The 14,088-nt window shown below is 58.4% G+C and overlaps 2 protein-coding genes across 2 annotated transcripts; both read left to right on the forward strand.

Annotated features, from left to right (window-relative positions):
* The first annotated feature begins 924 nt into the window (after window positions 1-924).
* On the forward strand, window positions 925-4,886 carry CHRND (cholinergic receptor nicotinic delta subunit). Its single transcript, XM_027685559.1, has 12 exons — window positions 925-976; window positions 1,619-1,764; window positions 1,932-1,976; window positions 2,067-2,176; window positions 2,292-2,447; window positions 2,664-2,779; window positions 3,029-3,229; window positions 3,566-3,677; window positions 3,801-3,915; window positions 4,112-4,313; window positions 4,418-4,536; window positions 4,622-4,886. The coding sequence occupies exons 1-12, from the start codon at window positions 925-927 to the stop codon at window positions 4,802-4,804; spliced, it is 1,557 nt and encodes a 518-aa protein (XP_027541360.1). The 3' UTR covers window positions 4,805-4,886.
* A 1,013-nt stretch (window positions 4,887-5,899) lies between these two features.
* Window positions 5,900-10,526, forward strand: CHRNG (cholinergic receptor nicotinic gamma subunit). Its single transcript, XM_027685564.1, has 12 exons — window positions 5,900-5,969; window positions 6,376-6,515; window positions 6,619-6,663; window positions 6,875-6,984; window positions 7,080-7,235; window positions 7,496-7,593; window positions 8,381-8,584; window positions 8,856-8,970; window positions 9,229-9,343; window positions 9,598-9,802; window positions 9,905-10,038; window positions 10,116-10,526. Exons 1-12 carry the CDS (start codon window positions 5,927-5,929, stop codon window positions 10,281-10,283), a joined length of 1,533 nt encoding a protein of 510 aa, XP_027541365.1. The 5' UTR covers window positions 5,900-5,926; the 3' UTR covers window positions 10,284-10,526.
* The last annotated feature ends 3,562 nt before the right edge of the window (window positions 10,527-14,088 follow it).

A 14,088-nucleotide genomic window follows, 5' to 3' on the forward strand; every position in this document is an offset into this window, starting at 1 on the left:
CCCCCCAGGGCAATGGTGCCCCAGACAGTACCTGGAGCACCTCAGCCAGGAAACACAGTCCTCCTCTCTCCTGGGACCACCCACCCTGACAATCCTCATCCCATCCTCACCCCATTTTCCCCAAAGGTACCTGAGCTGTTATTTATTTGTACAGAGAAGGTTTATTTTTCAATAAAGAAGGGCTCTATTTTCCAGTAGCCAGTGTGAAGCAAGTGCTGTGCCATGCAGTGCTGATGAGGTGAGTGACAGTGGAGGGACTTTCCAGTGGGGCTATGACATCGCATTGCATCTCCCCCTTCCCATGCACCCTGTACCCCGAAGTGATGCCCCCAGCCTTGATTCCTGCTGCGTCCAACCTGGAACAGACTCCCCAGACCCTCACCGGGGGTTGGACACCCTCCTGCCCACTGCAGCACCCATGGCACAGCACTGGTGCTCATCCCTGGTGACATCTCATCAGGGACCCACGTGAAACCTGCCAGTGCAGGGGCCAAGTGTGTCCTGGGCCACTGGTGGGTGGCGGGATGGTGCCACCCCTGTGCTTGGGCATCAGTGGGTACCAACCCCTCCCACCTGTGGGGACTCTGCCGCCCCGAGCAGCATCACTGAGACTGCTGAGCAGCAGGGAAGGGACCACTCCTTCCCGTGCCCAGCAGTGCCCGTGCTGGGGTGCCCAGGCTCAGGGTGATGAGCTGTCACCCGTGGGGCTGGTGAGTCCAGCTGTGCCTGCCTGTCTCCCCTTCCCCGCACGCTGGGGTGCCGGAAGAGAGGGCTGGGAGCGGGTATCCGGTGCCGGTACCCTTCCCCCTCAGCACCTGGCACCATCCATCTCCCACTCTGTCCGGCAGCCGGACATCCGCTCGGCCAGGCCAGGCGGGGAGGCAGCCAGGGCCTGGCACGGCGCGAGGGCACCGCGGGCACCGCATGGGGAACCTGCTGCAGCAGCTGGCCCTGCTCGGGGCACTGATGCTGTCGGGTGAGCGGGGTCTGGGATATGGGGTGCCCTATTGCTGGGGGATTCCAGTCCCCCTCAGTGGGGTCGGTGGGATGGTGGCAGGGTCCAAACAGGGCACAAGGGTCCCCAGGGCTGCTTTTTGGGTATTACCTGGCAGAGTCCCCTCACTGTGCGTCCCTTGTGCTTCTTTCCCAAAGCCGTGTCCCAGCCCAGGCCATGTGCTGTCTTTTCCCAGTGTCACTGTATGTCCCTGTGTGTGCCTGTCTGTGTGCACAGTGACACCAAATCTCTGACCACATGTCCCTGCATACACTGGGTCCATGTTCGTGAGTGCATGTGTGCCTCTGTGTGTGCATCCACCTATGTGCACAATGCCACTGGATCTGTACCCAAGTATCTTGTGTCTGTGTGTCCCTTTGTGTGCTAGGTCTGTATCTCTGTGTCCCTGTGTCCATGCCCATATCCTTGTCCTATGCCCACATGTGCCCAATGTGCTCCCGTAAGTCTGTCATTCCTGCATGTCCATGTCTGTGCTCCTGTGCAGCACAAACATGCAATGTCCTGGCCTGTTCCTGTCTGCTACATTCTTATACCATCCTATGGGGTGGCACTGGGCCCAGTAGCCCCACTAGCCCCCTGGTTTGCCTGACCCCACACCCCCAGGTGGGCTCTGCGTGAACCACGAGGAGAGGCTCATCCACCACCTCTTTGAGGAGAAGGGCTATGACAAAGAGGTGCGTCCTGTTGTCTCCACTGATGAGGTCGTGGACGTCTACCTGGCCCTCACCCTCTCCAACCTAATCTCACTGGTGAGCCTCAGTGGGCAGTGCCCACTGTGGGGAGCCCCACAGCCATGCCTCACCCCCAGGGCTGGCTGGATGCCACCCCTGCTTCTCTTTCACTCTGCTGCTGAGTGTTGGGGGTCCTGAGCTGTCGGGACACCTTGGCATCTCACTGCCCCACACTGTTGTTGCAGAAAGAAGTGGATGAGACACTCACCACCAGCATATGGCTCGAGCACGTGAGTAGGGACAGGTGTCATGGTATCAGTTGTGCCACCACAGCGTGGCCCAGCATGGTGAGGGGGTGACCTGGGGATCCTCCCCTCCAGGGCTGGACCGATTACCGTCTGCAGTGGAACAAGTCCGACTTTGGGGACATTGAGTTGCTCCGCCTGCCAGCAGACATGCTGTGGCTGCCTGAGATAGTCCTGGAGAACAAGTGAGCTGTGCTTCAGTTTCCCTTCCCAAATCCCCTAAACTGTGCCTGGTGCATGCCCAGGGCTCCCCTGGCCCCTTCCCAGCCTCACCATCACCTTGTCTCTCTGCCGGCACAGCAATGATGGGCTCTTTGAGGTCGCCTACTACTGCAATGCCCTCCTCTACGACACGGGCTATGTCTACTGGCTGCCACCTGCCATCTTCCGCAGCACCTGCCTCATCAACGTCGACTTCTTCCCCTTCGACTGGCAGAACTGCACCCTCAGATTCAGGTGCCGGGCTGCTGGGTCAGGGCAACAGGGTGGGCATCCCATCCCCCTGTGGTACCTGTTGCTGGTAACACCCTCCCCTTGCTGTTGGGGCACAGCAAGGTGGGGGTCTGCAGGTGACCCAGTGGCCTGAGTCCGTCATGCTGGAGGTCATGGTGGGTGGGTGGTGTGTGCCCAGTAGCAGCTGCAGCTCCTCACTGCCTGTCTCCTGTGGTCCAGGTCACTGGCATACAGTGCCCTGGAGATCAACATGCACTTGAAGACAGACACCGACCAGGACACAGGCAAGGATTACCCGGTGGAGTGGATCATCATCGACCCTGAAGGCTTCACGGGTAAGGCTTGTGCTCTCTGCCATGTCCTGTGGCAGCGGGACACCCTGTACAGGGCTGGGTAACACTCTGGAATTGGGGCACTCTGTCACGGAGACACTCATGTACCCGGGGCTTTTGCACCCTGGCACCCAACCCACCAGACTTGGAGCTACCCAGACCCTGGATGGGGAGATCAGTGCTGGTGGGGCTGGTGAGGATGGTCATGGCAGGTGTCCCCCATGCCATGTGCTGTCCCATGTGCCCTGGCAGAGAATGGGGAATGGGAAATCATCCACCGCCCAGCCCGCAAGAACATCTACCCTGACATTCCCCCTGACACCAGTGAGCACCAGGACATCACCTTCTACCTCATCATCAAGCGCAAGCCGCTCTTCTATGTCATCAACATCGTCATACCCTGCATCCTCATTGCCTTCATGGTCATCCTCGTCTTCTACCTGCCTGCCGACAGTGAGTGAGCCCTGCAGCATGGGAGTCACAGCGCCGGGGCACCTCCATGTCCCACACCTGCACCACGTCCTGGGACATGGGGATACCCCAATGCTCAGCACAGGGATATCCTAGAACTGGGATATCCCCATGTAAGACACTGTCGTCCCAGCCAGACACCCTAGCAGAAGCACTCTTGGGGACAGGATACCTCATGTGGGACCCTGGTGTACCCCCATAATAGAAAACCTAATATGGGGCACTGTATAGTGGGACACTGGAAGGGCAACCCTGGCACTGGGGATACTGGGAAAGGCACATGGGGCAGGGTTTTCCCTGAGCTCACCTGCTCTCCAGGTGGTGAGAAGATGACCCTGGTGATCTCAGTGCTCCTGGCCCAGTCTGTCTTCCTCCTTCTAATTTCCCAGCGCCTGCCTGCCACTTCCCACGCCATCCCCCTCATTGGCAAGTGAGTTCTGGGCACCACTGGGTGCAGTGGGGACATTGTGGGGTCTCCATGGTGCCAGAGGGCAGCTCTGCCTGTGCCCAGCCCCTGTGGCAATGCCAGCTCCAAGTCCATGCTCCCTACCAGGTATCTGCTTTTTATCATGCTTCTGGTGACAGCTGTGGTGATCATCAGTGTTGTGGTCCTCAACTTCCACTTCCGTACCCCCAGCACCCATGTCATGTCTGACTGGGTCAAAGAGGTGAGCAGGGTGTGGGTGTACTGGTGGGTACAGGGATGACACTGTGCCCCACGGAGGACATGGGACAGCACAGCCCTGGCATTGCAACAGGGTGTCCCATCTCTGCCACATGTAGTCTGTGGACAGAAAGTGGGGACAAGGTGGCATCGCACTGGGGAGATGTCCAAGGGAGCTGACAACCCCTCTTGTGTCCCAGGTCTTCCTGGAGAGCCTGCCCCGGATGCTGGGCATGACACAGCCGGACGAGAGCCTGGCAGGCGCCCCGTGCATCCGGCGCTGCAGCTCCGCTGGCTACATCGCCAAGGCAGAGGAGTATTTCAGCGTCAAGTCCCGCAGCGAGCTCATGTTCGAGAAGCAGTCGGAGCGGCACGGGCTGGTCAGCCGCGTCACCCCTGCCCGTGAGCCACAGGCCCTCCATGGGGACATGGGGAAGGGCGGTGGAGCGGGGGTCTCCAGTGGTGGCAGCCCTTTGGAGCCCACCTCACCGCCCCCTTGCCCCCAGGTTTGGCGCCGCAGGGCACGGTCACAGGCGACGAGCAGCTCTATGAGCACATAAAACCTGTTGTTGACAACGCCAACGACATTGTGAAGCACATGCGGGACGAAAACAGCTACAACGAGGTGGGGCCATGGGCACTGGCAGGGCAGAGGGGACTCCCTGTGCCCACTGTGCCCCCCACTGCCTGGCTCCTGGCTCTCTCCCCAGGAGATTGACAACTGGAATCGTGTGGCCCGGACCCTGGACCGCCTCTGCCTCTTTCTTATCACCCCCACGCTGGTGTTGGGCACCCTCTGGATCTTCCTCATGGGCATCTACAACCACCCGCCACCGCTGCCCTTTGCTGGAGATCCCTACAACTACCAGGAGGAGAACAAGCGCTTCATCTAAGGGATGTGGGGGGGTCCCATGTGCATCTCCCCCACCTACCTTGGCTTGGGAAAATAAAGCTGGATGTTTCTTGCCATGGAGCACTGAACTGGTGGCTTCTCTCAGTGTCCCCTGCTGGGCATGATGCCCACCCTGAGCACTGTGTGTGTGCTGGAGAGGGTGATGCCCACCCAGGGAATGGGTGCTGTCGGGTGTTCTGAGCATGGTGAACCTCAGCTGTGGCTGGAAGGGGTGATTTCCAGAGGGGTGTGGTGGTACCAGCCCTGCTACCCCTGTGGGCTGGGCACTGGAGGCAGGATGGGCAGGGGAAGGGAATGTATCCCCCCCCCTAACGTAACACTATCCCATGCGGATCCACTGCAGTGAGCAGAGATGCCATCAGTGCCCACATTTCCCCCCCCGCCCCCATGATCCCCCAGCCAGACCCACAGTGTCCCCCCCCAGCATACCCCATCCAGCAGTGCAGAGCTGGGGGCCCAGAGGCCTGTCTTCTTCCCCAGCTCAGCAGTGGGATGCCAGGGCTCTGGTTTCAGGGGCGCAGCTGACATCCCCCCACCGGCAGTGGCCCAGGACAGCTGTCACATCTTCTCTGCTGAGCCAGGAATCTCATCACACCCCCATTCCCCCGCAACGTGGCCCCCCTGCAGGGGGCCTGGCAGCATTTGAACCTCCAGAGTGGGCATTACTCTCTGGGCATGGTGGGACTTGCCTGCCCCTTGCTCACCCTATACCCTGCGGGCAGCCACTGCCCTGGTGGTGACAGGAGGTCCTGGCAGCATGGCACCCGTTTTCCATAACCCATGGGCATCTGGGTTTCTGCTGCAAGGAGACGCATGCCTCCATGGGGGACATGGGGAAACCGAGGCACAGAGCTTAATTTGCCCCCAGCCCCAATCCCAACCCCTCTAGCGAAAAATCTCAGAGGAGCTTCCCAGTGAGCTGGCATCACCCCACCAGCGGGGGGAGGTGGGTGGTCACCCGTTCCTCCCCAGCCCCCGTGGCTGTTGGGAACAGCTGACGGTAGGAGGGGACAGCTGTCCCATCCCTCCGGGCGCCCGGCCCAGAACAGCGCCGGGCGGGCGGCGGAGCAGAGCCTCAGCCCCTGCGCCCCACGGCAACGCCATGCGCTGCCATGGCCTCCTCCTCTTCCTCTGCGCCCTGGCAGGTAAGGGGTGCCCGCCCTAGGGAGAGGCCTGGGGGGCGGGGGGGAACTGGCCACCCCCCACCTTTGCACTGGAGGGTTTGTCACCCCTGGGAGTACAGTGCCATGCACCTTCCCACCAGGGTGTCCCCGTGCTGGCAACCTGTTGTCCCCATGTCCTGCCCTTGGAGAGGTCCCTGGGGTGAGTGGGGTGGGGGATGTGGGGGGGATGCACCCCCCCTGCTGCATGCAGGGCACTGACTCGACTGTCAGGCTCACAGAGCTGAGTGTGCACGCTCACAGTAACAGACCTGGGCATCCCCTCCCCATGCACACCCCCTGCCTCCCCCTCAACACATCAGGTCACAGGGGCATTGGTGACCCCACTGTCCCCACCCCGGGGTGTTCCCTTGGCATGTGCCCTCTCCAGGTGTGGGCTGCAGGAACCAGGAGGAGAAGCTGCTCCAGGACCTCATGAGCAACTACAACCGGCAACTGCGCCCGGCCCTGCGAGAGGACGAGATCATTGATGTCTCCCTCAAGCTCACCCTCACCAACCTCATCTCCTTGGTGAGAGAGGTCCCCTGGCACCCACAGTGGGAGAGGATTTGTCCCCACATGTGGGGTAGCAGATGGAGCACTAAACCCACCTCCCTCCTTCATTCCCTGCCAGAATGAGCGAGAGGAGACCCTCACCACCAACGTCTGGATCGAGATGGTGAGACCCCTCACCTCCAGGCAGGATCATCCCCTGTCATGTTTGCACCTCAGGGTGGCACCCCATGGAGGGCTAGCACTATAATCTGCACCCCCTTCTGTGGGTGCCCCCAGCTGAATCCATTTTGTGGGCAGCACAGGACAGACAGCTCACAATCTCCCTCGTCTTGGGGAGCACCATGACGCCTCTTCCTTTGCTCTGCTTCCCACAGCAATGGTCCGATTATCGCCTGCAGTGGGACCCCGAGAAATACGACAACATCCAGCAGCTGCGGGTGCCCTCCACCATGGTCTGGCTGCCCGACATCGTTCTGGAGAACAAGTACGTGACAGGGCAATAGGGACATAACCCCACATAGGGGTGGCAGCTGCCCCCCAGGCACAATTTGGGGCTGAACCCACCCTTTTCCCCCTCAGCATCGACGGGACATTTGAAATCACTCTCTACGCCAACGTGCTGCTATCTCCTGATGGCAGCGTCTACTGGCTGCCCCCTGCCATCTACCGCAGTGTCTGTGTCATCCACGTCACCTACTTCCCCTTCGACTGGCAGAACTGCACCATGGTCTTCCAGTGAGCATGGGCTCCATGGCAGGTCCTCCTGCGACACAGGGATTAGCATGGGATGCCCACCTTTGCCCTGGGGCATTGAACCCAGATAAATGGCAGATAAATGCCACCTACCTGTCCCCTGCTACCTGGCAGTAGGCACCACAGACAAGTCAAGCACCCCAAAGCAGAGCTGGAGATGGCCAGCATGACCTGGTGCCACACTGGCACCCTTTGCCCATCCAGGCCGTTGCATGCCAGCCTCTGCCTTTGTCCCTCCCCAGGTCCCAGACATACAGTGCAAATGAAATCAACCTGCTGCTGACAGTGGAGGAAGACCAGACCGTGGAGTGGATCGTCATCGACCCTGAGGCTTTCACAGGTAACACTGCAGCCCCCCATGGCATAAATATGTCCCACCAGGAGGGGTATCCAACTGGTCTGCTGCCATGCTGGTGGCTGCCAAAAGAAGGGCTTCAGGGACTATTAGCAGCTCCCACCATTACATGGGCACTTAAGTTATTAGTGGAAGCGGGAGTGTAGGAGAGATTTGTTTTTCTAACCCCCCCCGGCTCGGGGCTCTCGCTGCCTGGCAGCCGCTCCTGGAGAGCACTGCTCCTGCAAGGTTGATTGATGCTGGGAACGTAGCTGTCATGGCCAAACAATGACGTTTTCCATCACATTTTAATTGCATATTGAAGGAACAAAATGCTTTTCGGGCAGCGAGATTTATTTTTTCATTACCGGCCTGAGTTGCGATCTTGACTGGGAAAAAATCTATCGCTCCCGTGGAGAGCAGGGGAGAGCAGTGTGCTATCACCCAGTGTCACACTCAGCTTCCCTCCGTGGCACCCTGGAAATGGGGAGATGGGGGCACCCCAGCCCCACACCTAAAAGCCCTGGGAGCCCCCAAGGGGCTCAAGGTGCCCCATATGTGCCCAGCTGCCCCATCCAACAGCTTTTTGGGGTATTTTGCACAGGCACCATAGCATGTTGCACAGTGCTCATCTCCATTCCAAGTGGCTCTAGCACTGTGCCCAGCCTGGCTGCCCTGTGGGGCTCATGATAATCACCAGTCCTCCCCTTCCTCCCCTACCCGGACTGGGGGGCTGGCAGCCCCAGTGCCCCCACTGGGGCAGTGGGGCTCATGTGGCACTGTGATGATGCAGAGAATGGCGAATGGGCCATCAAGCACCGCCCTGCTCGGAAGATCATCAACTCGGAGCACTTCACCCCAGATGACACCCAATACCAGCAGGTTGTCTTCTACCTCATCATCCAGCGCAAGCCGCTCTTCTATGTCATCAACATCATCGTGCCCTGTGTCCTCATCTCCGCCATGGGCGTGCTCGTCTACTTTCTGCCCGCCAAAGGTACACACTGGTGCTGTGCCCACTGCAGGCATGGGGATGTGCAAGGGGGCAGCAACACGCCAGGAAGGGCTCCTTGTCCCATCAGCGTCATCTCTCACCTGCTCCTGTGATATCTGGGGGGGACTGTGTGAATTTCCAAGTACCCCTTAATTAAAGCCTCAAGGCAGGACTTGGCCAGTTCAGCTTTGAGGTGGGGGCTTTTTGCCTAAGGAGGGCAATGCCCACACCACTGCCCCATGCCAAACTCTGCTTTTCCCCCCCTCCTTGGCAGCGGGTGGGCAGAAATGCACCGTCTCCATCAACGTTCTCCTGGCCCAGACTGTCTTTCTCTTCCTCATTGCCCAGAAGGTGCCCGAGACCTCCCAGGCTGTACCACTCATTGGGAAGTAAGTGACACATGGGGACAGGGGTGCCAGCCCTGTTGTCACACTGTGCCAGCAGGGTCTTGAGGTGCTGTGCAGCAGCCAGTGCCCAGAGACAGGACCCTGGCACAGAAATAACCCCCAGCCCAGGTAGGGCTATCACTTGCTCATGTCCCACTGCCAGTCCCCAACTTCCAGCCCAGAAGGGCACTGAGAAGGACCTTGCACGTCCATAACTTGTGACCCAGCAGCCCCACGTGAGGCTCTGTGCCCTCTCTCCAGGTACTTGACCTTCCTCATGGTGGTGACAGTGGTGATCGTGGTGAATGCTGTCATTGTCCTCAATGTCTCCCTGAGAACACCCAACACTCACTCCATGTCCCCGAGAGTCCGCCAGGTACCTGCCATCATCTCTCTACCCTTTACACACGGGGAATGGGATGGGTATTTGGGGATTGAGGCCAGGTCCTTCATGGAGCAGAGTGGCAGGCATGCCTTCATCTGAGTGCAAGTCTTGGCACAAAGATGTCCCTAGTGGATCACAGAGTGCCACTAAACCCCTCCAAGTCACTCCCAACACGGGAGCAGCAGGTGTCAACACACCCACTGGGTGTGAGGGGGTCATATCCCCTCAAGTAACACCGTGTCCAGGTGTTCCTGCACCTCCTGCCTCGCTACCTGGGCATGCCTGTGTCAGAGGAGGCACCAGGGCCACCACAATCTGTCCGGAGATGCAGCTCCCTTGGGCTCATGGTGAAAGCTGACGAGTACATGCTCTGGAAAGCCCGGACCGAGCTGCTCTTTGAGAAGCAGAAGGAGAGGGATGGGCTGATGAAAACTGTGCTGGAGAAAATTGGTGAGTGTCCCCAGGGAGTTGGCACCTTCCCGTGAAGCTGGGCAATGTGCCAGGGGGCCGAGCGCTCACTGGTGCCCATTGTGCTGCCTCTGCTGCTCATAGGACGTGGCCTGGAGAGTGGCAGTCCCCAGGACTTCTGCCAGAGCCTGGAGGAGGCAGGTCCTGAGATCCGCGCATGTGTGGATGCCTGCAACCACATCGCCAACGCCACGCGGGAGCAGAACGACTTTGGCAGCGTGAGTCAGGATCGGGGGGAGAGGGACTCGTGGAGTCTCACTGGGGAAAGACCTCACCCTTCTTGTGTCACCGGCAGGAGAGCGAGGAGTGGATCATGGTGGGACAGGTGATCGACCGTGTCTGCTTCTTTATCATGGCCTCTCTCTTCGTGTGTGGCACCGTTGGCATCTTCCTCGTGGCTCACTTCAACCAGGCACCTGCCCTGCCCTTCCCCGGAGACCCCAAGCCATACCAGCCACAGTGATGCCTGCAGGTGCCCACCAGCCCTCTTGCTGCCAGGACTGCTGGAGCCAGGGGCTGGGCACCCCTAAAGTCCCCTGGCTGGCCAAGATCCCTGTGGGCACTGCAGCTCCTGGTGCCAAGCACAGCACAGAGGGAGGGCTGGGAGTGGTGCATCTGCCACACCCCTGCAGTGGTGGAGATGAGGAAAAGGGGAACATGGGGTCACCATGCTGTGCTAAATGTGGAAATAAAGCCTGTGACAGTCTTGCAAGCCTCCATGGCATCTTTGCTCCGTGCCCAACCCTCTTGGCAGGCTGGATGTGCCACCTGTGTGGGCTGGCCACGCACCTCTAGGTCACACAGTCCTGTGAGATGAGACATGGGGGGGCCCAGAGCAGAGACAGGCACCCAACAGGCAGAGCAGCAACACTGGCAGCAAGAGCCACATTTCCCCACTGCAAATTTACAGTTTCAAACCCACAGCAAATGGGGCCCCTGGAATCCTTTGCCATGGCAATGGGGCAGGAATGCCAGCTACAGCCCCCCATTCTGGGGCAACAGCAGAGCCAGGGATGGGATTAGAGGCAGCTAACTTCTCCCTCCATTTATGCCCTGGCTGTGGCTCTTGATGAAGTGCTGTCCTTGATCCCTAGCAAGCAGCTTGAGGTGAGAAGACCCTGGGTCACTAGGCACTAAAACCTCCTCAGGGATGTGTACCCCTTGGCATCCATCCTGTTACGAGCACCAGCATGACTTCCTCCCCCACCAGCCTTCCCTGCCCCATGGGATCATCATCTCTGTCAAGCACAGCCCCTTCCCCCCATCCCAGCAGTGCCGCATCTCCCCCAGACCCCTCAGTGACCTCTGGGGCCCCCTGGCTTTGTCCCTGCTGGCAGGGGAGATGAGAGAGGTCAGCTTGGGAATGGTGACAAGCAGCATCTGCTCCTCTGTGTCCAGCTCATGCCACCTGTGCCTGGCTCTGGGATGTGCTGTGTCTCCATCCACCTCATGGTCCCAGTACCAGTTGTCTCTGCTGCTGCTGGGAGAAAACCAGTTGGTTACTGCCTGCAACTGCTCCTGGCACTGCCTGCCAGAGCTGAGGGCCCTGCAGGCACAGATGGAGGAGGGAGGCAAATACCCAGTAGCTGAGACATCACCTCATGGACACCTGCAGCCTGGTCATGGCCTAGAACCACCCCGGCTGTGCCAGTCTGCCTATGCACTTTCCAAGGTGGCTTTTCCAGCCCTATCCCTGCAAGATGTGTAGTGCCCACAGCACCGAGACCAGGTGGATCCGGTGCTCCAGGCTGGCACCTTGAAGGAGGTGGGGATGGCACTCACCAGTGTAGGCAGGAGTGCCCAGAGGACCTTGGCTGGGTCCTGCCCCCAGCCTCCCATGGGGGTGCAGCCCTGTGGCCATGACCCAGGTGAGGTGACCAGGTCCTGGGGCACTGTACTCCGAGCCACAGACCTCCTGCTGGAAAGTGATGGCACTGCACAGTACTCCTGTCCCACCACAGCTGTGTCCTCTCAGTGGCTAAAGGGACACTCTCCTGGCCAAGTGTTCCCAGCCCAGGAGAGCCAGGAGCTGCTGTAAGCTGCCCAAACCAGAGCACCAGGCACGTCTGCAGCCCCTGGGCCCTCTGTCCCTGAGAAGGTGCAGAATTAATGAGCTCTGGTCTGTCTTTGCCTGGCAATTTCCCACTGATTCCTGTGTCCCTGTTGCCCTGCTGCCAACCTCCAGGGCCAGGTACTGTCCTCTACTTCTCCCTGCTCCACAGAGACGCTGCTTCTTCCAGCAAGTTCAGGCTTCAGTGTGTCCATACAGCACAAGTGGAAACGGATGAGCTCTTCCAGCCTGCCAAGAGCATGTGACCAAAACCACACTCTCCACCATTACCAAGCAGTGGTTTTACCAGCCCTCAGGAGATCTCTGGGGTTTATCACCACACCAGAGATAAGAACAGAGAAATAGCTGGCACGTCCCAGGTCTCGGGCAGCAGATGTGCCTTGCAGGATCTGGTGAGGGAATACCTTGCAGGTGCAGGGCATTGGGGCGAGTTGCAGTGAGAGACAAAATGCCTCCCCAGCATGTTGTCAGCCTCATGTGCCCACACTCCATCAGGAACACTAAGACAAGGCAACAGGATCCTCCAAACATTCCCCAACTGCTCCCCTCCAAAACTGGGGACTCCTTTTTCTCTGTGGGCTGGAAAGAGCCATCAGCCCCCACTTGAGCAGCTGTAGCCAGAGACACCCAGGGCCTGTGAGCCCACCACATCTCAGCATCCTCTTGGGAATAAAGAGCCCAAGCAGATGCTCTTCTTTGGGCTCCAGGGCCCCAAGGGGTTCAAAGCCCTTCCAGTTTCCCCAAAGACCACTTTGCAGGAATCTGAGGAAATTTAAGGGTGTACAAAGCCTTCGGGATAAGGAAAGCAGGGAAGGTCCTGACTCACTGCAGATTTGAGGCTCCCGTGGCTAGAGGTTTCCTTCCTGAGTGAAGAGGACCTGAAATCTTTTTCTAGAGCTTGATGTAAGCTCCCTCCCCTCCCAAGCAACCCCATGCTTGTATTTTCACCACTCTTATTAGCAGAACACAGCAGACCACAAACCAAAAGTCCTGCTCAAAAACCAGTTTGGCTTCCCCCCCTCTCCAGGTCATAGGAGGCACCAGACCTGGTGCTTGGCACTGATCAAACACTGCTTTCCTCCTGACCTCTGGAAAAGTTGTAGCCTTAAAGAGGACAAACTGCATGCCAAGCCAGCTCTCTCCCTTAAAGGCTGAGCAACCAGAACCACTGCTGAGTTCCTCCAAATCTCAACCACAGTGGCAGTGGGAGGAGAGGAACAGCCTCCCAGAGAAGGGCTCTTCCACAGCTCACTCACAAAGCCTATTTGAAGGCAAGCACAGCAGGACCGCAGCACTTTCAGATTTAATAGCAAGCCTGCACTCATCAGCACCAGCTTAGACACGGGGCATCAGAGGCGAGAAGTGGGGGAGTACATGAAATAGCAGAGGTGGACGTGACACGCAGCTGGGCACAACAACGGCACTAAAGCCCCAAGTGATGCCATCTGCAAGAAGCTAAATGTGCTGTGAATAAAGGAGCCTGCAGCTAGTATTTCAGCCCTGCCTTGCAAGGCTATTTTTGCTTAGATTGCCAAAATGTAATTACAACTAAATCCCCCCTAACAAATACTGGAGAGCAGCAGGGGAGAGTTGTATTTAAAAGGAATCTTAAGTAGCAGCCGTAGTAATACCTGATCGCAGCAGGGAAAACAAACTGTGCCTCAAAAAGAGCATTTGGTTGAGAGCTGGTGACAAACAAGTGGCAAGAGCAGGAACAGGACCATGGGGTCTCAAGAAACAGGGAGAGGGATGTCACCACAGCTTGGGGAACACAGCCAGATGCCAAGTGCCTGACCACAGGGAGCAGTTAGTCATTGCTGTCAGAGCACTGAATGTCTCTAGAGACAGCCTAGGACTGACACTCTCAATGCAGAAAACAAAGCCTTCAGAAGACTGAAAATTTTAAACTGCTTTCTCTGTCAGTCCTGGCTGGTTTCAGTCTAGACTTCAGTGGTAAGACAAGGAATTTGCAATTGGAGTCATGAGGCTGAAGGTCTCTCAGTCCCCAAGGCTGGTAATTGTCCCAGACATAGGCTGATAGTTCTGCAGTCACAACCAAATTGGCCCAAGCAGCCCTTTTTCCTGGGGGACTGTGCAGAGCACGTGGGGCAGGAGATGTGCCCCAGCGCTGGTTGCAGACTCCCCTCCTGGGCCCAATGCAAAGGCTCTATTAAAAATGAAAGGCAATTGTGCGATT

The sequence above is a fragment of the Neopelma chrysocephalum genome, unplaced genomic scaffold (genome assembly GCF_003984885.1).
Source record: "Neopelma chrysocephalum unplaced genomic scaffold, ASM398488v2 Primary Assembly neopelma1_69, whole genome shotgun sequence".
Lineage (NCBI taxonomy): Eukaryota > Metazoa > Chordata > Aves > Passeriformes > Pipridae > Neopelma > Neopelma chrysocephalum.